The sequence below is a fragment of the Cyprinodon tularosa genome, unplaced genomic scaffold (genome assembly GCF_016077235.1).
Source record: "Cyprinodon tularosa strain WSP-4 unplaced genomic scaffold, ASM1607723v1 ctg3, whole genome shotgun sequence".
Classification (NCBI taxonomy): Eukaryota; Metazoa; Chordata; class Actinopteri; order Cyprinodontiformes; family Cyprinodontidae; genus Cyprinodon; species Cyprinodon tularosa.
Window position 1 is genome coordinate 2,231,682 of NW_024039007.1, and position 21,019 is coordinate 2,252,700.

General features: G+C 36.7%; 1 protein-coding gene across 11 annotated transcripts in view; it reads right to left on the minus strand.

Moving 5' to 3' along the window:
- The window catches only part of esrrb (estrogen-related receptor beta), a 57,041-nt gene extending 39,425 nt beyond the window's left edge, over window positions 1–17,616 (minus strand). The window contains exons 1-4 of one of the 11 annotated variants that reach the window (XM_038291466.1): window positions 17,291–17,615; window positions 15,413–15,550; window positions 13,231–13,252; window positions 10,350–10,418 (exon numbers count right to left, since the gene is read on the minus strand). In XM_038291466.1, coding sequence (XP_038147394.1) covers window positions 10,350–10,378 — 29 coding nt within the window. In that variant the 5' untranslated portion in view covers window positions 10,379–10,418; window positions 13,231–13,252; window positions 15,413–15,550; window positions 17,291–17,615. Of the gene's footprint in view, window positions 1–10,349; window positions 10,419–13,230; window positions 13,716–15,412; window positions 15,551–17,290 lie in introns of those variants that run through there. The other 10 variants (XM_038291470.1, XM_038291463.1, XM_038291462.1 and 7 more) reach the window with 10 other exon arrangements.
- Window positions 17,617–21,019: the final 3,403 nt, after the last annotated feature.

Genomic DNA, 21,019 nt, shown 5'->3' on the forward strand with positions numbered 1-21,019 from the left:
CTAACCACTTAAACCAGCTGTATTAATCAAAAAGTCTACAATACTTCTATAAATATTTCTAATCTCTTGCTGGACAGGACCAATTTAAATCTATAAATACAATTGTAAGCGGAAAATGAATTATGAGCATTCAATTACTTGACAGCAGCAATAGTTGGGATAAATAATTCACTATATGGGGGCAGGTAGTAATTAGCTCATGTGGTGCCCGAGCAGAACAGACAGGAAAAGGTTTGCTGAACTATCTGAGACTTGATGCTGTAAAATCTATAGTTCTTTCTTCCTTCCTCAAGCTAAGAGCTTTTTCAGATTCCGCTGCCTGGCTGCCCAAAGAAACAGCTCTCTTCTAAGACACAGTATCTCCCCCCTGTCTTTTCCTCTCTCTGTTCCTCCTCCTTTTGTTCCCTTTGTACCGATCAAAATTCATGCTGAGTAGAAGGATATGGGCTTCGCAAACGCACACTGCGCAGTTTGGTTTTAATCTGATTCCACCTGGCCCTCCTAACAGCATTTCAGATCCCTAATATCATTCCGCTGGTGCGGCTGCGGCCAGGATTAGCCGGACTAACGATCTGGCAGCTCCGACTACACTCGCCGCTCTTCAACTTCTAAGAAGAGAGCTGTGGAGCTCTCCTTCTTTTCTCACCTGAGAATGAAATTCAGAACATCGGCATGAACACTCAGGATTTGTTAGAGTCAATTTGGAGATATTCCCACAGCGAGTAATATATAACAAAACTTTACTTTGTTCCATGCTTGACCAAAAAACCAAACATGTGCGAGATCAAACTGAAGGAGTGAACAAATTCTTGTTAAATGTCCTGAAAGCTTCTTTTCACACATTTAAGTGTCACATCCCTACTAGCTGATCCTTTCCTGTAGGTGTGTGTGTAAGAGTGTGTGTTTGGTTCGGGGGGCGGGTTGACATCAGCAGGCAAGGAAATGGTGATATCAGATGCCCCAACTGGGGGCAAATCTGTCTTGAGGGCCTCAGGCGATGTGGCCTGATAAGCCATTGGCCCCAGAGTCAGCGCCGGTAGGACGAACTCAATTAGCTCCTGACAGAGCTCCCCTCAGCCCCGCTCTGCCTCCCCACCACAGACAGGCACACAAGCAGCTGCCAGGCTGACCTCTCCCCCAGGGGCCATCGCCACCTTTTAGCGCTCCAACACGCACAGGCAGGGAGTCATTTCTGGCACAGTGGAGACCAAAATCTTTATAGCCTCAGAAAAGAATAAAAATGGACCGATCAAGCGTTCTTTGCCTGGCCGATACTTCCAATTTTCTTTGAGAACTGAGCTGCTAAATATGACTTTGAACATCTTATCTCTTTGATATATCTCTGAGGACCAAAAAATGTTATATACACCAAAAGAATTGCAGATGAAGAAATTTAAAATTACAGTTATTGACCATTTTTTATGAAGGTTGAAGCTGGTCGACACAATTACCAAAAATGTTCTATATTGGAAAGGACATGTTCGTGTATTTCATTCATAATGGCATTGTTTTCAGATAACTTATTTTCTATAAATGGGGAGTTGTTCATACTGTATCTAATCTCTCTAATCTCTTTCATCAATCAGAATTTAAATAATTTTTTTTATTATTTTGAATAAACCCCATAAAAGTGCAACACCTAAACTGCATTTTTTTACTATTTTAACTGAAAATGGTAGGATGTTGATTTAAATGTACCAAACAAAAAGGAAAGAGCCAGATATCAAATTTTTGACATTGTGGTCACTGTTCATAAACTATCGAGGGAACATTATCTGGTTCTTAACCTCAGAACAATTATAAACATGTAGAAAGTGTTTAAACCCCCTCTGGCTGCTTAGGCTCTGTTCTAACTAATGGATAAAGAGTTACGAACCTCATTGAGATTTAGAAAAACCTACTTTTCTCTGAATTATGCAGTCTGGAATTTTGGATATCTGATTCTATGTTAAAGACCATCAGGGGAATACGAGGCTTGATTACTCCTGGGACAGTCTACATGAAAGTGTGTTCAAATACATGTTTGGGTAATATACATGTATAAAAAATGGAAAGATTGGGGGAGGTGAGTTTGGTTTAATGGCGCTGGTTAGGTTGGAGGCAAACCCAGCTCTCCAGAGGGACCAATCCAATCTATGACGGAGAGGCCTCTAATTTTGTAGTTTCTCATTCATTAGTCCTGCTCTGGCACATAGATATGACTAAGGGGAGGAGGAGGGAGGAGAGATGGACCTGAAAAAGAGGAGGGCCCTCTTTATTAACAGATATGCCAGACACTCAGGAGACGCTGACAGAGATTTATGATGCGCAGATCTACGGAGGCAAACAAAAGGAAAGATTAGAAGAATGGAATCAGGAAGAGCTGTAAACAATAAAAAGAACAGATGCATCGATAAGTTGGACAGAGGTTAAAATCAGACAATTTCTGAACATGTCTGATTACATTTAAATTTTATATTCATTTATTTGGTATAGTATTTTTTATTCATCAAAAGAATTAAAACTAAAAACAACTTCAATTACCAGGGTAAACATCAAACAACGGGATGTTAGGATTTTAGGAACATGCGCTCAAAGATTGAGCAACACATTTCTTTTATTTTCATTAAATCTAGATCAGCAGGAGAGACCTACTACAAGAAAAAAATAGAAATTAGCATCAATCAGAAAAAAGCTGATAAGAATAACTCCAAAGAAAATAGGAAAAAGAGTCCAGGAAAGAAGTGTTTATAGTTATTTTGGTGAAGGACAGTCCTGGATCAATAGTTGGCAGGATAGGACATATGCAGGTTAACCACTTGAGGGGACTGTACACCGAGTGTTTGTGTTTATTAAAGGTACAAGTAAAGGATTATATTTAGCCGCTTTATAGTTATTTCACTGTAGTCTTTGTAAAGGTATGAGCTCACTCCACTATGACAACATGAGCCCCACGTCCTATCAGGACCACAGCATAGATCTGGCCTAGAAGCAGATCACATCTATTGATCCTCTCTCCCACCTCCTTCCTTCAGAGAGGCTACTGGAAAGGAAAGAAAGGTCCTCTTGTGACACAGGCACTGCTGTTTGTCTGACGTAAACTGTCTGGGCCGCACTGGGCAGATCCTGTTCGTCAAAGGGGCCTGATTTCAGGATGTTGAAGGAAGTAGCCTGCTAATGACAGAGCTACTGTCAGTGGGGGAATTTGGGAGTGATTGTCTGAGAAAGAATTAATGCCTAAACCAGGCAGACTGAGGGGAGAGAACTCTCTGCAGGATTAAACTGTTCATCATACTGTATGTTAAAGGAAAAAATCTGAGATAATTCCAACCTTCTATGGAGTTCATTTGGGATCCAATTTCTAATTCTGTCTTTTCATTAAAACAGATTACTATTCTTCACATCCATTATGAGGTACAGTCATGGTTTAATTTTACAACATAGACGTACAGTATCTCTTTAAAACTATGAAAAGTAATTAAGACCAACTGGAACCAAATTATTTTTGCCAAAGCAAATATATTTCATTAATAACACCAGAATGTGGTATAATATTGCTGTTAGCTGTAGTTAATTTCAGTTGTTAACATTCCTCTACTAAAATTGATTGTTAGAATTAAAAGTAATTAAATTTCAATTAATTTATTCCTTGGTTTATTTTTATTTTCAGAATTTTTTATTGTACTTCTCTGACAAAGCAACACAAAACAAGTGTATTTATTCCCTAATTGATATTATCAACATACATGTTTTTGTATGTACACGTTTATTTAAAAAAAAACAAAATTTAAACAAACAAACAAAAAGACCCTATGTCTTTGATATTGCAATTTTAAAAAATCTGAAAATGTTCATAACAGTAGGATACATTTGAATATTAGCATATTTTTATTGTTTACACCTTAAATACAGACCATGCAGGTTTTTTTTTTAATCTAAATACTTCTATGCTCCAATTAGGGCTGAAACAATAATCGGATTAATTGGGATATATCTATTATTGAAATAATCGTAAAATCATTTAGTAATCGGTACAGACTGTAAAACATGGCCTTAGCCGACAGAGGAACTCATTTAGAGAAGTAATAACATCAAAAAAACAAATAACATATAAATATTTCGATTTAAGTTTAAAAAAACTTTTACGTTTGTCAATAGTCTCTATCAAGACCTCTTCAAGTGGAAAAGTTTTAGTTTCAACTGGCTTAATTTGGTAAAAAAAGTCTCTTTAAGGAACCTTTTGCTATCTGATTATTAATCAATTAATGGAAAAAATAATCAACAGATTAATCGATTTACAAAATAATCTTTAGCTGCAGCCCTAGTTCCAATATGCCAAATTAGCTTGGACTTATCAAAGAAAGTTTGCCCTCTGGATCTTGTAACAGTCATTTGTCATGATGGACAAAAAAAAAGGTTAATTTCTGAAAATTCCATTCTTTTTAATGAGGAACGGCTCTGAAAAGGATCTTTAAAAACGTTCTTATAGTAACAACTTGAATCTAGTTGAATCCTTCAGCCAGCTAAGCTGCAGTGCTCAGCAACAGCTAAAAAAACGGTAGCGTTGTGGTAAATAATCCATAGTTCCTGCATGTTTGCTTACATCAATATGACAGCCCTAGTAGAATTCAACAAAAACAAAACTTTTACAGTTTTTATAATGTTGTCATATTTAAAGAAAAACTTTTATACACTCTTAAAAAGTACATTGTATTTGTTAAATATCAAATTTTTAAAAATGTATTACAAAAACCTGATTTGAATAAAGTCATAAAAAACAAATAAATTCAAGAAAGGAGCTAATTTTATTAGAAAATTTTTCGAAACCCTCATTTGTGCTGAATGGTTTCAATGGTGAGTTGGTGTGTGTGTGTGTGTGTGTGTGTGTGTGTGTGTGTGTGTGTGTGTGTGTGTGGGATTTTTTTTTAAATCAATCCCTTGTTTTTACAGCAGTGTAGGACCACTGGAAAGGGTGGATCCCATAAAGCACCAAAAAACTGGAGGACCCCACAAAGGGCAAAAACCAGAATGTGTGTGTGTGTGTGTGTGTGTGTGTGTGTGTGTGTGTGTGTGTGTGTGTGTGTGTGTGTGTGTGTGTGTGTGTGTGTGTGTGTGTGTGTGTGTGTGTGTGTGTATGCCACAAACAGAGAAATATTATTACAGGGGATTAAGGCTATTTAGCACAGTCGAATGTAAATCACAGGTTTAGACACAGTCACTGTGCATATAGGAAGACGAAGGCATAGAGCCATGCATGAAATTACTTCATTAATCTTCCCCTGATAGGCCGTCCTTGTTTAGGGGGGAAACTCTACCTGCCTAAGACAAAGACCCAATGGCTCAACACCCCAAAAATAAATTACTCTCTACTGAAGAGGAAGATATAAACATTAAAAGACAAAGTAGTTCAAGCTCATACACACAAATAAAGCATGCAAAATTAACGGGCCAAAAATATGCAAGTTTATCAGGCGGAGATTTAAACGCGATGTGTCAATGTTTGCAAAGGCTCACAGTCAGAGTGTCAGCAGTAAAAACGATGACATGTTAATCCAGTTGAAAATTCAACGTCAATTCTAGCTTTTAGCACACATTTCAAACTGCAAAACTCCATTGTTATGACTGTCACATGCTACAGCGGTCGACACAGTCCCAGCAATAGCCGCCAGCTTTTTTACAGGCTCATCTCTACCAGCTGCCAGACATTCTCTATAAATAGTGCTGGTAATAAAAAAGGCGTGTGCGCCTAACTGATTTATACGCTTGTGTCCACCACAACACCATTCAGGAATAATTAAACTTTGGGGAGATTTTCGGAATTAATGCGTCTTCTTTGGAAAGTGGGGGTGGGGTGCAGTCTAAGTAGCAGGTTCAACAACAGTCACTCAGTGTCACTCAATTTAAGTCCACATAGTGCTGTAGGGCTGATATCAAAACATGTTTTGAAGTATTTTCCGGTATGCCGCCAATTTCTGTGTTTTTGATGTCTAAGGGGCCGATTTCAATAACTGCATCCTGTTTTTTCTAAGAATTAAAATAAAGAATAGAAAATATGTTACAGATCCTTAAATAGATGTACAATGTTCTGCTGGAACAGAAGTTTTTATAGCTCTTATATTTGATGCAAATAATAAACATGGTGAAAAAAATCTGAATTTCTTTATTTTACCTGCATTTCGCCTATGAAAGGATTCACACCCATGGGTGATGGACTGCTGAGTCACTAAAAGGATGACATCTAAGGGAGGACAGGTTGTGCGTTCAGCAGCAACACACACCCAGTTTGTCACACAGAAATCAACGGTCAAAACATCTAAAGCCAGGGAAAGCACACTAAGCCAGAATGCCACACTTATGTTCAGAAAATGTGAGTTACAAGCTTAGATGTCAGGAACGTCTCAGTGAAGCCGGAAAAGCTTTCTATAGTCAAACCTATATAAAAAATTAAAACTTCATTTATTGCATTTTTGAAAAATGTATTTCACTTAAGATGCAAAGTGGCAGTTATTTAAAGAAATTATCAGCCCCTTTAAGCGTCTTTACACCCAAAAAGTGAACAAAAACCCACAAAGTTTCATAAATCGTGTTGTTTATAGCATCTTTTTATCCCAAGGTTTAAGTAGTTATGGTTCAAAATGTTTTTTGTTTTTTTTTTCTATTCCAGCATGACTGTTTCAAGTAATGTGCAGCTCCTTATTTACAGCAGACAGTTGGTTAACCAGCTAAAATCACTGCCACCCATTGATCTGATCGAGAAGACAAGGTTGGATCACTAATGTCCAAAGATTAGTAGGTTGCTGGGATCCTGATATATCAGGGTAAAAAAGTTAATGTCCACCAGATATAATGCCAGCGAACATATCACAGTTGAGTTTTTGTCATTTGTATGCACATCTGAGTAATATATCACAGCCCCTTCCTGACAGGATGCCATGTACTGCAAGTCAGCTAACTGAAAGTTGGTCATTAGATTTTCTAAGATTTAAGGTTTTATTATATTTCCAGTAATTAAAAAACACAGATGGAATCAAAAGAAGCGCCAATTATCACTCTTTGTACTACAATAATGCTTTAAAACCAAAGTCGATTGGAGGCATGAGGCAATCCTCACAGTATAAGTGTTCCATAATACTTATATGCCGAAATGATGTACAAGTTCCAACTCTTATTATTCATCAATTGGTGGCGCTCCTTTAGTTTCCACATGACTCAAACAGGTTCTTTCTATGAGAATGAGGAAAACTGCAGTAGTAGCTTATTTTCAGTGTCCAACAACAGATGGGGGAGGGGGAGGGCTGGGCTTATCTAATCGTATAGTGCAGGATAAAACTCTGGTTGCTCTAGCTCATTTCATTGCATGTCTTTAAAAGGACGTTAACCACAATAACTAAAAATTTTGCTTTTAAAAACTAAAGTATACCTTTAGTTTGATCCTAGTTTGCAGGCTTTTTTAAAAAGGAAACTGTGTTAATAACAAATTCTATATGTTTATGTATAAATAGTACAACAGGCATATTTACAGAGAATCTCAAACAATGCTGAAATAAATTAGTGGTAAGATTGTCCCAGCCTCACACTTGTAACAAAGGCCTATCACTTTTAATGCAGCTTTTCAAAAGAATGACAACAAACTCTGCAGTCGTTTCAGAGCTCATTGCAGCTAACGCAGTGGGGGACGCGGTGAAGCTGTCAGTGAGAATCAGAGCTGCTACTGTGACGGACGCTTTCAATATTGATTTCATAAATAAACAAAGCTAACCATCGATCCTAATGTTATTTTGCATTTCAATTACTGCTCTGAAACATAACCTTCAAACAACTGGCTGCTCAATACCAATGGCCTCCGCTGATAAACACCCATATAGTTACCCACATTACATCACATTTCCTACAGGAACTGCTGTTCTTCTAAGAGTTAAACTCTCTTTGAAAAATATCAGTCTTCAAGAGTATTGTAAACTTTACTTATGCAACACCCAAGCACTTCAATTACCACTTTTTTTTTCTTTACTGCTTCTATTCTGCTGTTTGTGTTTGAATACCTGCACATATGCATGTGTGAGTGACTAAAGAGGAGCCCTTGAGCGTCGTAGCAACAGGAAGAAGTGCTGACGCAACGTGTCAGTGATAGCACTTTGCTGCCACAAGGGCATGAGAGCCCACATAGGCTAGCATTATCCTTTCTAGACTAATGGACCTGGTTATTTTTAAACAGATTCTCACACTGCGGCGGGGGTGTCCAAGGTTACCATGGGCTAGAAAACCGCAGGGGGCGCATTCAGCAACAGCTATTTGTTTCCATGCAGGTGGGTGTTGTGAAATAATCAAAGAACGATAACAGCTAATCGCCAAGAGGTGTAAAGGGCAAATTTAAGAAGTGAGGAGGTGGCATGTTATGACAACATAGAAAGACAGTGAAAATGAAACAAGTTTAATTTATGCTCTTCCTGAAAAGGAAAAACTAATAATTTGATCAGGGTATCATGATTATATATAATGGGTTAAACAAAGAGTCGAGTACACAGCAACTGTTTTACCAATAGAATTTAGCTTTGCTTTATGCTGAGGGTTACCATACAATCCAAGTTCAGCCTGAGTTAGATTGGATCAGCTAACATCATTATTACCCTTTTCCTTACTGACTTGCAGAAAAAGTCCACTGGGGCCTGAGTTTTACCAGTGCAGCATGAAGCATTGCATAACAGGTAGTACCCCTCCCCTGCTTGTTGCTGTACACTATTTGCTCGCCGGGTGTCAGAGTGATACTACACCTTTCCGTTGAGCAAAAGAAAGACTTTCTCTTGTTAAGAAGAATGAATATAAACATAACTCCTGAAACGGGTAAAGCTGTTCTGAAAACAACAAGCAGCCCATGTGATGAGAGGCAGCCAATCTTAACTAATTACGCAGTCATTATACTTGTTATTTCTGTAGGTAGAAATATAGTCTACTAAATCTAGTCACAATTTTTTATATACAGTTTTCCTTTTTGTGCAAATGTTGCATAATTGTGAAACTGTTGTAGTTCTACCTGATACATGGTGAGAACCTCATAGCTCAGATCAATTTCAGGTGTTCATGAGGTTCAGTTTATTTTAAAATCCAGGATGCAATCCATTAAATTTAAGTTTTTATTTTCATCTTTATCATTACTGTCTCTTCCAAAAAAAAAATAAAAAAATCCATATTAGTAAAACCTTTAGAAGACAAATTTTAAAATCGGTATAAACAAATGAGGGACCCACAGTTGAAAACGTTAAAGAGTATTTAGTCAGTGGATGTTAGTGTAATTAAGTATGTAGTTCAACGATGTTTGCTTGAAAAAATGGATTAGCAGCAAAAAACTATTAAAATCTTTTTTTTTCTTTTATCAGTGTTCATATTTTTTTCTAAAATACAAAAAAAAAGAGGAATGAAGTGTCTGAAGTTTTTTCTTCAGAATATGTGAAGCAAAGCTTTAGACAGAACTCCCCCTCCCCCACTAGTTGCTGCTCAGCTGCCTGAGATGTGCAACTTTACTTTTAACTCCCTTACTGGGATTCATTTGGCTGTTTGGAATTTTCCCAGCCAAGGTGAATAAAGTAAAGGGAAAACATAAATATTGTAGTTGTCAATCTTCAATGAGAAATATGTGAGTTGAAATTATATTGAGCAAAATGATGGCTACCTGAGCCTAACTTATTAATTGTTGTTAGTTAAGCTAGTAAGCTACTGTATTCTGTTTTATGAAGTATAGATAAAGTGGTACTCTAATTCCCCACCAACTGCTGCACATTGCCAGTCAGCTGGCTGAAAGAAAGCTCCTACATTTTACTCTGCATACATTAAAGAAAAACTCAGTTGTTTGAAAAATAGTTCTAGACGCAATGTGGAAACTAAATGAGCCACATCCCTTCCCTCCGAAGGTAATGCCGTTTTAAAATTACAGGACAAGTCCAACAAGCTACGTCAAGAAGGTGGCAGCAGACATCTCCAGCAGTAGACCAGTTAATTAACCTGCTAATATAGGCGTATTCTACTAGTGTTACTCTTTATTAAGTATGTTTACTGAAATCCTGATAAATTTATCAATCATTGTTAAATAGTTTAGCTTAAATGCCTAAGTATGAAAATGAAATTTACAACTAACAATAAAAAAAATTGCTTTAAAACATTTATTCTTAATCATTATTTTAGTTGTTTGAATTTATTTTATTTTTTTAAGTAGTAAGATTTTTTAAATTAAGACAATTATACCCCCTAAGAAAATTTCATTTCTAACAGTGAAAACAAGAATTTGTAATGTGGTTATTTCACTCTATGTTATCATACGGTGAGGATCTCTTCCCGGCCCATGCCTATTTTACAGTAAGAGTAATGATACTAGATACCAGAAATGAGAGGTCTCCAGCGTGGCCATTGGACTCAGGAATCTCTCTAATGATTTGGACAACAAAGCCCTGTTGATACAAGGAAGAAGTATTTAGAATTGGACAACAATTTAGAATTTAAGCACAAAAGAAACATCTGAAAACCTCCTAAAAGCTGTGGGAAATAAAAGCGACAGGTGGAGCAGCGGAAGCACTGCCCGGCCACAGGGGCCAGCAACTCCTGGCACACAGTGGGTTGGCCATCGTTGTCCAGGAGGCTTTTCTGGTAATGTATTCTGAAACCAAATTACCGTAAGCTGATCCCATCTGGATAGTGTCTGAGCGCGGCTGCTTTGGTTACTCACCACTGCCTCTAACCTGTGATAGCATCTCCATGAAGACAGCAAAAATCTGATTAACCCAATAACAATGAAACACTTGGTCAAAGAGCAAGGAGCTTTTAACTTAAGATACACTAATGCAATTCCCTCGCCTTGTTTTCTGAAACCTAATAAGAATCAAGTGGACGGATCGCCAGAGATGGCTGTTTGCAGGCTCTAATGCAGCAAGCTGGGAATGAAGTCAAATAAATTGAAATCTAATTCATCACTGTGTGCTAACTTCTTTCTGCCTCTCTAAAAATACATTAAAAAGCTCTTATTTCAAGACGGGAAATTGGATAGCCTTGTTAGTATATTGCAGTGGCGATGCCAGGGATAAAGGAAAACATGGGTGTTGAAAGACGTTTAGGAATAAAAAGAGTAAAAACCCAATTCCTGCTGTTTAAATCTTTTTTTAGAGGAGCAACATTTGAATTATTCACTGCTGTAGCCATGACGGACTTTTGCACAAAGTGTTATAATACTGTTGTATACTTAAAGAAATGAAGCGAAATTACCTTCAAATTAACAGAAACATCAGCACAAAAAGAATCTGATATTACAGTGGGAATTTAATTGAATTATTTGTATAGCTTGTTTTATCTGAAAATTCAACAGAAGCTTGTTTAAAGGTGTTTTACTGTTAATATCAGTTTGTTAAAAACTTTACTTCAGTCTAATGCCCAGAAATTGGCGACATCCTCAAGGTTATCTAAGGTATTTTATAGATTCCAGCACAGCGCTCTACAAGCTGCATGGTGCAAAAAAACATTCAGCAGAGATCGCTTATAACAAGCATCACTTCTACATCCAGCGAGAGTCCGAAAACGACAGCAAATAGGACACAGTAGGAAAAAAATTAATGTCCAGGGTGGAAAGGGTTTCATCAGATCAAGTCTGCAACAGTGGACAAGTCAGGTCAGTGGTAATAAATTCCACACGAAAAGGAAAGTGTCTTTTCTCCTAAACTGATGTGAACAATATGTCTAATTGGCTTCAAACGGAGAGTGGCTTTAGAATATCAAACTATTATTGTAAATATTCTAAGTATAATATTTGCATGTTCAATTGAAAAAAAAAAACTTTTCTTATGTTCAAGGAATAATAAAATAACAATTTCCTTTGTGCATAATTTATTTTTATCAATTCCCCTTATTAAAAGCTTATTTTATAAACTAAAAGTACATTTATATTGTTTTACAATAAAAACAAGAAACCACAAACCCAAAAAAGTCTTGTAATATGTTATTTATCTAAAAGAAAAAATATGCACATGAAACAATATTTTTGTTATGAATTTAATAATGGCTTTCTGTAACTGTTAACTGCAAAAATGAAAGTTTTACTGCCTTACTTTACTCATCCTTATGCAATATTAGATGTAAAGTGCACTTGGTGTTAAAATTATTTATAATCATCTGAATGAAATCAAGCTTGAAAATATAGCTTAAAATTAATATTCATTATATTTAAATAAAAAAATAGCAACTAAATATAAGAAAGTGAAAAGCAATTAAACTTATGATATGAGATTTATATTTAGATGATAAACAATGAATATACATATGATGAATTTGGTGAATTCTGAGACAGTGAAAATTCTTCTAAACACATAAAAATGTTTTGCATAAGTCCTACAAACATAGATTTTTTTTATTAGATATTTGTTAAAATAAACCTTATAAATGAATATTTATGAAAAAAGCCCTTTTTACACATAGAAGAAAATTAAAACACTTTGATTCCAGAGAAATGCCAAACCCCTAAATTAATTTTTAAAAAGTGCATTCACCTGAATGAGGTCTAACTTTGATGAATAAATTTGTCATCTATCTTTAAAAAATAGTAAATAAACAAAATGTATTTAGTTTAAAATATAAGTCACAGATGAACTGATGAGGACGGAGAACCAGAGTGTCCCAACAGCAGCAGGATGGCAGCTCGCCTGCATGACAGACCTGGTTCTCAGAGGTTACTTAGTCCGTCAAATTATCTCTTCAAAGTTGTAAAAATACATTTAACCATGTAGTTTATCCTTTCCAATTACATGCATTCACATTAATCTCATCTCCTTACAATTTCTCTTTCATCCTGCCAGAGTGACCCTGGTTTGGGCAACAAAGCCATCAGCAAACAGGCTTTTAACCCAACTGGACAAGGGTCCCGCATGATTCAGTGGCACAAGCTGAATCAATCAGACACGCTCCGAATGGGGCATATAAATACCAAGTCACATGCTTACAATATGTTTCAGACACCTGTACCTGCTTAGCTGCTGTCAGTCTAATCTGAGTTAAAATCCCTTAGGACAGAAGAAAAGTGCACATTCAGAAAAGTGAAATGATGCAAAAGAATGCATGGGAATTTAAAAAAGAAAATGTACAGTTTTGAGCTTAAAGAAATGTGAAAATAATAGAAAAAGGCATGAAATAAAGTAAAACATATGAGGAAAAGTAAATAAAGTTAAATTCAAGAGCTGGGAAAAAGTGAAAGGTGGAAAAAAAGAAGCAGGTTGCACCTACTGGTTATGATAGCTGAGAGGGTCTGGAAGACAAAGTTCGGAAATGTCCATCAGTCCAGTTTTAGCATTCCAGGAATGAGAGGAAGAGGAAAGAGAAAACAACTGAGACCCGCTTCTTCCCCCAAATGATTGCACAGCACCCTCAGAGACAACCGCAAAAAGCCCCTCCAGCACCACGCTGCCCCCAAACAGCCTGCACAGGTATGCCGGGCTCTGATGAACCAGGAGTGCGTGCGCATGAGGATGTGTGGAGTGTGTGTTTAAGTGAGGAAGAGAGAGAAGGAGTGTGTGTCTGAGTGTATATAAGAGAATTTTAGAGTGAGAAAGAAAGAGAGGGAGCGGTTGAAAGGAGGGGGTGAGGAGGAGGGACAGATAGACAGAGAGGTAAAAAGGGGAGGTGAGAGACGGAGGCGCGCAGGCAGCAGCGGGATGAGCGCTAAGATGGAGAGAGCATGAGAGTGCGAGCGAGAGGAATGACTCTTTCCATGCTCGGGATAGGGCTCTTTAAGACTCAAGGGCTTGATGAATATGGAACAGCTGCTGTTGGCTGGCTCCAAGGGGCAGGACTTAAAGCGACAGAGGGGCCGGAGCTCCGGGGAGGAGGGATCCGAATGCGCCCTGGCTCACTCATACAACAACAGCGCTCACATGCATGTAGACACAACACTGAATCACATGGACCTGCATGCAACCAAAAAAAAGCTCAGTTTCAAATCTCTTAAATAAAAGCTGTACACTAAATCAAACATATGCAACAACTACAAATAAAATTAAAAAAAGGGGAAATTCAGGTTTCATATAAATTATTTTTTGTATGCATTCATGTATTTTAAGATGTTACTGATTACAGGAGATTATGGCACGGAAATGCTTTAAAAGGAAATAACTGATAGTTGCAGTTTTACTAAGATTTCTAGAATAAAGTCAGATTTAGATAACTGGTTCTGATTCAGACTTAAATGGATTGAGTTTCACTCTCTCTCTGAGAATATAAACAGAGAAAATTTGATAAAACTTTATGACAGTTAACAAAATGCCTAAAGATCACATTTCAAAGCATTTGAAAAAATTGAGTAATTACTAATTGAGTAAAAGAATAATTAGGAGAAAAATAAAAAAGAAATATTCCTAGTAGGGATTACATTTTATATTTGCAAAACACCAAATATTCCAGACCAAAATTTAAGTCATAATATCAGTTTTACCTCTAAATATGAAAATATTCTTATCTACAAAATTGTACAAATGCACTGATCAGGCTTTTTCTAGCCGATACCAATATTTCAAGACTGACCTGCTGAGTCAGACTAAGTCTTTGTACCAATCTGATAAATCGCGAAAATGCATTCTTTTTTTTATGCCTTGAGGTAAAATAATAAGGGGTACACATTAAAGACTAGAAAAGGCCAAATGATAACTCATAGTAGAATTAATCTAGATAAGATTAAATCATGAAACCAGTTATTTTTAAAGAAGGGACCTTGAAACTCATGCTGCATATTTAAAGATTTAAGTCAGAAATATGAAAGAAAGATCTTAGAGTTCAAAGTGATAGGAGGTATATCACAATTTATTCATCAAAGCATTTTTCTATTTCCTTTTGACTGATATTAACATTACTTAGACAAATCACACCAGAGTGCTTGTTGTTGGTTTATGGACAAAAAAAAAGATGGCAGTTTCTTGCTTTATGCTTTTTATAAATAAAAGGGAGGAAAATATATCTTAGTTTTAGTATCTGACCTGCTGATCAGAGCTGACCAAGATAAATCATTTCCAGTTTCTAGCCAAATGCATATCTTTAAATAAAATCAAGCCTGACCTCATGAATAAAAGCTCAGATGAGACGTTCAGGGTTTTTACCCGAAGCACAAAGCCCTGTAAAGGTTTTACTGAACTCTTTCGATTAGCTGTGATTTTGGGTGTTGCATGAGAGGGGGCCATTGTAAAGCCTTCCCCACCTGTGAGAGATTATCTCAGGCCATAAGTCATACTCTTGGAAGTCTGATCGGCCTCCAAAGGAGCGGAAAATCTGGCTCTGTCTGCTCTAACCCCAGCTTTAGCAACGCCTGTGTTTCAGTGTTGATCAAGCTCAGTAAGAATGCAGAGAATGCAGATAGCATTTCACAGTCAGCAAGGGTCTCCATGTTACTGTATCCCCACATTATAGGAACAGAGCTTACCATGGCATCCTGACACTCGGCTGAGTCCAGTCAAAGGAAAACAGCAGTCTGTCCTCTTCTCAGAAACTCACGAGGTGCCCTGAAGTTGCTGCCCGGCCTCTCCGTAAAAGGTACAAGAGAGCATGAAAGAGCCGCTCTCTACCAGAAGATTCATGCATAAAAAGGACAACAAAAGAAAAAGTGCGTAGCATCGCTCTGCTACTGCTGAACAGGAAAAGAATAAACCCCCTGGAGAGGAATCCAGTTCCATTCATCGGCTCACGTTTCTCTAATCGATGCAAAAACATCACGCAGTCCCTATTGATCATCACAGGCCTACTAATGTGCAGTAGCAGAGCCTCCACGCTGACACAGATCATGCAGCAGCTGCTCTCTTTTTTGCAACTAAATTAAGGCAAATCATATTCTTATTTATATTCAGTAAATCACATTTTCAGATTACAGAGTGTTTCAGAAGTAAAGAAAAATAAACACGTTTGGATTAACTGTTTAAAAATTACTTTAAAATCCAGAACTAACAAAAAAGCACAAACTGCAACACTTGTAAAGCAGAACTATGTTTGGACACAAGTATTTTAGACAGTTTGTTTCTAACAAATACCCTGTTGCAAGGTAACAGACTGTTTTTTCTTTAATGCGTTGTGAGCTATTAGTTCCCTGCTGCGGCTTGTTGCTTCCCACATTTATTTATTTAGTTGAATCACTTTGATTTTACAACACAAATAAAGAATGGCTCTAAAGATGGCACACACCTGAAGTTGTGACATTAGACAAAAATTGAATCATAAATGACTGTATTTTTTTTAGGTTGCAGCTTTTAACGCTTTTAATAATGAATATATTCTTCTTCTATTACTTTGTTGGTCCTGAATCCCTCGATGCATCTGCAGAAGTTCCTTTATTTTGTTTGTGTGTTTGCTTTTATGTGGGACCAGCACCAGATATAGGAAAGAAGAAATTCAAGAGAAATTCAATGCAGCAGTTGTGCAAATCTAAGTAAACAAATCATCCTTTGAAAGTTATGCTAACATAGCTATAATTTCTTGCTAATGCAAGCTGATTGTGTCCCAAATCAGCTGAAGTCTCAAAAGTTTCAAGCAGAAGTTTCAAAAATAATTTTTGAAAACTGTTTTTTTATTTTATTTTATTTTTTTGTTTGTTTTACATGAAGATCAAGTATGGGTTATTAAAATAAAACTAGCGCAGGGTTGCTGTCATGGGAAAAAAAACACCTGACTAGAGGTGGCCACCAAACTGATTTCTGCTTGGGGCCTCATACCACATAGGGCCGGCTCTGTTTGTTTGCCTTAAAATCCAAAGAAAAAGAAAAAAACTCAAATTAACCGAAAGCAGGGATAAGCATTAGAGTAAGTTATCAAGTATATTGGTGAGAAATTTAGCCAATGAGCAAGAAAAGTTACATTGAATAAAGATGACAGAGTAACAGGAATAGATGTGAAGTTTAGATAAGGAATCTCTACGCAGGTTCTTTATGTCCAATAAAAAATCAGTTTTATCTGTTCTTGTAAAGTTTTAGTTAGACAGATTGTGTCGAAGACTTATTTAAAAGAAACTTATAGAAAGCTGGTAATTTTAAGGCCTTACAATAATGAGGAAAATTTTTATCCCATTTTACAAAATTATTCCTCTTTAATCAAATAGCTCTAAACCTAATATGGTAAACTATACCTAAACAAGATACTTAAGCTTTTGCTGAATACTAAAAAAAAGTTTCACACATAACAGAAAGTCCATTACTATTCCCAGAGAAAAGGTGTTGTGAAAATATATAATATCTCAATTAGATCTAAACATCCTAAATAAAAAACATAAAAAAGAACACAAATGGGCTTAATCCTGACATTAATGAATGTATACCTTACTCGGACAAGTCATGTCCCATCCCCGCCGCTGCTACTGTGGACACAACCTGCGCGTGGTGGAAGTTGAGTCTCCAGGTGTTGCTGTTGGTTTGGCTCCGTCTGTGCGTCTGAGCGCACCGTTTATCCGCCGCGCACCGCAGACGCACCGTCAACTCCTCCTCCGGTGAGCACCCTGTAGCTGAACCAAACACCTCCTAACCAGCGGAGCTCGGGTCAAATATAGTTCAAGATCAGAAAAATTTGCAGATGTAATCATCTCCTTGATTATTCATTTAAGAATTAAAATATATTTTCCACCTGCAACGTCTACTTGCATCGTCTCTGTTTATATGCAGCAGCTCCACTGGAATTTACTTAGTTTTGCCCCTTTTTTTACCCCCACCTCTCCCAGTGTGTAGTGTTGTGTGGTGTGTGGGTTTTCACCTGAGAAAAAGGGAGGTGAGAGCGGACAGATCACTGCAGCAGGCAGGTAGTCGGTCAGTTTCCACTGTTGATGAATAAATAAGAGAGCAATTGCAGCGTCGCGTCTGTGCAGCAGAGATCACAGTTAGCCTATTGTATCAAGTGACAGACCTTTCACAGATTATGTAAACCTGCTTTCATGTTTAGGTTTTGCAAATGTTTATTCAGCTTAATAAAAGAGCCTGGTTTCTTTTTTCAATAAATTTTTAATTTGTATTTTTCTAAAATATCTTAAATAAATTACTATAGCAGAAACAGATTTTTAGTATCCTTGTCAAACAAAGAAAAAAATATATTCTTTTTTGTGTTGTCTTTCTGGTATAGGCAAACCATATGTACGGTGGGACTGGTTGCATGTCTGTGTCAAAAACAAATCTGCTTTATGAAATTGCAAAAAGAGAAAAAAACTAACATCTAGTTAAGTCTACACATATAAAAGTGAATCAAAGACATTATTCATTTATTTATTTTGGATATGGTACATTTAAGCAAGAACCTCAATATTGACAGACTGCTGACAGTATTGTAATCATCAACTATAAAATAAAATAAAAAATAAATAAAAATCACTCCTAATCAGAATCAAAAGGCAGGAAAATACAACAATATCAGTGGTTTTAACCTAATATCAGTGGTTTTTGACCTAATGTCAGTGTTTTTAACCTAATATCACTGGTTTTATAACCTAATATCATTGTTTCTAACCTAATATCAGTGGTTTTAACCTAATAAAATCATATACAAACTGAGTAATGAAAATAAACTTCTTGAAAAATTATTTGCTTCAATATTAGACGTGTATTGAGCAACATTTTTAAGGCATAACTGACTTCCCTATGCAATAAATTAGCTGCACAAACAGCACTGTGTATAACTCTAGTTTTCCTTAGTCTTTTATATTTACATTTAAAGCTTTCTGACTTTTTGTACAGTACCCTTTTATAGCAGATCTTTACACATCCAGCTATTTAACATTTTTGTTGAAATTTGAGGGAATAAGATGATTCTAGAGATGCATTACTGCATAGTCCCATGTTTTAAAAGTGAAATGTGAGTTGCTGATGGCTTTTGTCCTTTGTGCAATGATATGGTAGATAACTGCTTTTCAAATACACTGACCATCCTCTGTAGACTCCTACATGCAATAATTGTGATTAAAAAGGAGATTTCAGGTTAATTAAGCATTTCTCCTTTGTCCTCATTTCTCAGCTTTGACTGAGTCTCTCAGCTGTAAATCACACTGTATAAAACAGCTCCTTCATCTCCACTAGAGGGAGGGCTATCGCACAAGAAAGCATCCTTGGAGCTGCATAGGAGATGCCTTTATTTTATTATTTTCTATTTATTTTCTCTCTCTGGTTCAGTGTAATTCATAAACGGATTGAATGATAGTCAGGACAGTGCCAACATGCAGGCACACAATGGAGGTCTGTCTGCATTTTCCCTCTCAATGCAAAAACCTATCCATTACAAATGTGTAATTATTGCCCGTAATAGATTAATTCATGCTGAAAGATAGAAATGGGTTCCAGGCTATTGATGTAATTATTTCACCCAGGAAATTAAGTGACATTAAAAGAGTGATATTGTCACCGCCAAAGTATCATTGATTCTTTTCGAATGCAATTAGCTGTATTTGAAAATGGGGACCTGCACACTGAGCTGTGCGAGAAGCGCTAAGGATCACTTCATTTGTGAGAGATATAAAGACCAAATTATCCCATCAAAGGGAAAAATCTATAAATGTAATGGCACTGGGCTTCAGGAATGATAACAGCAATCCTGTTCAGTTCCCTGTGTTAACCAGGAGTGTACAGGACAATTCTATCTTATTTAACAGTTATCAGAAGAATTTATTACAGTTCAAAACAAGCAATCATCTGCACCACAAGTGGTTTAAAAAAGTTAAATCTGCTGAAATTGTTATAAGTAACAAAAACAGGGAGAAAACTGGGTTCAGGGTTCATCAGACTCCAATTTATATTAAAGACAATAACTTTAAAGTTTTTGAAAATAGAATCATAGATAATGCTTGTTGATTTTTAAATAATCCTATAAGAATTTAAACAGAACGTACTATAGGATCTAAATACTTTTATTATTCATACTTCCACTAAAATAATATAAAAATATTTACAATACTCAATAAGAAATATATGTTTAATAATCAGTTTAATACTGATAAAAAATAAAAAAGAATATATAAAATTACTTGATACATTTAATGTTGGTTATTGATTATTGCACAGCATATTTTAACTTTATGCTTTTCTGCTTGCTAGGCAAACAAGCTGATGTTAGCTGGTCTATTAGTTAGGCTATCTGTTTGGGTCAACTTGACATCGGCTTTATGACCGAAATGAAAATTATTTTCAAATATCAAATTTATCTTGTCTGGGCGTGCAGGTGGAACAGTGGTTGGCGCACACGACCCACGTACGGAGGCCCTCGTCCTCTAAGCGGGTGACCTGGGTTCGAATCTGGCTGGTGGTCCTTTCCTTTACATGTCTGTCAAAAAATTGAGCCATTAGTGCTGCAAAAACTCCAAAAAAAGTATCTTGTCTTAGTCACAACAGTGTAGCAACCTTAATGTAGACAGCTTACTGGCAGTGTGTAGCAAAAGCCAGGGGAGGGGCAACCTTGTGCTACCCAATGCTCTATACTAGAGTTTAACAAACTTTTTGAGTTCTGACTCATGTAATAATCCTACAATGGACTCTTGATTAGGGATCATCGGCTCAAGATTTTTGCTGCAGATCCCGAAACAAATCACTGTGAGGGCTGATCACAGCCGATACCTATAACTGCCAATCACATGGACTGGGTTTTGATGAAGGTATAAATTCTGCAACTGGCTATTTCATCTTGAAAAACTGAAACATAGAATCATAAAAACACATTTGCACAATTTAGCCAGTATTTAATTCAATTCAGTTTATTTATATAGTGCCAATTCAGAAAACATGTCATCTTAAGGCACTTTACAGAGACAATTCAAGCAGATCCTACAGTCAGACTTGTTCAAAGTTTTCTATCTAAGGAAAACCAGCTGATTACATCGCCTCATTGACTCAAAAGCAATCCCTCACACTAAGAATGCTTGTAGCGATAGTGGAGAGGAAGAACAGGAAGAAACCTCCAGAAGAATCAGGCTCAGTGTGTGTGGCCTTTTGCAGTGGCAGCCAGGGGTTCAAGGAGACAGAAGCAGAGATACAAAAGGCAACTGTCAATCAGCTCCACAGGCGGCCCCCTCCAGGAAACA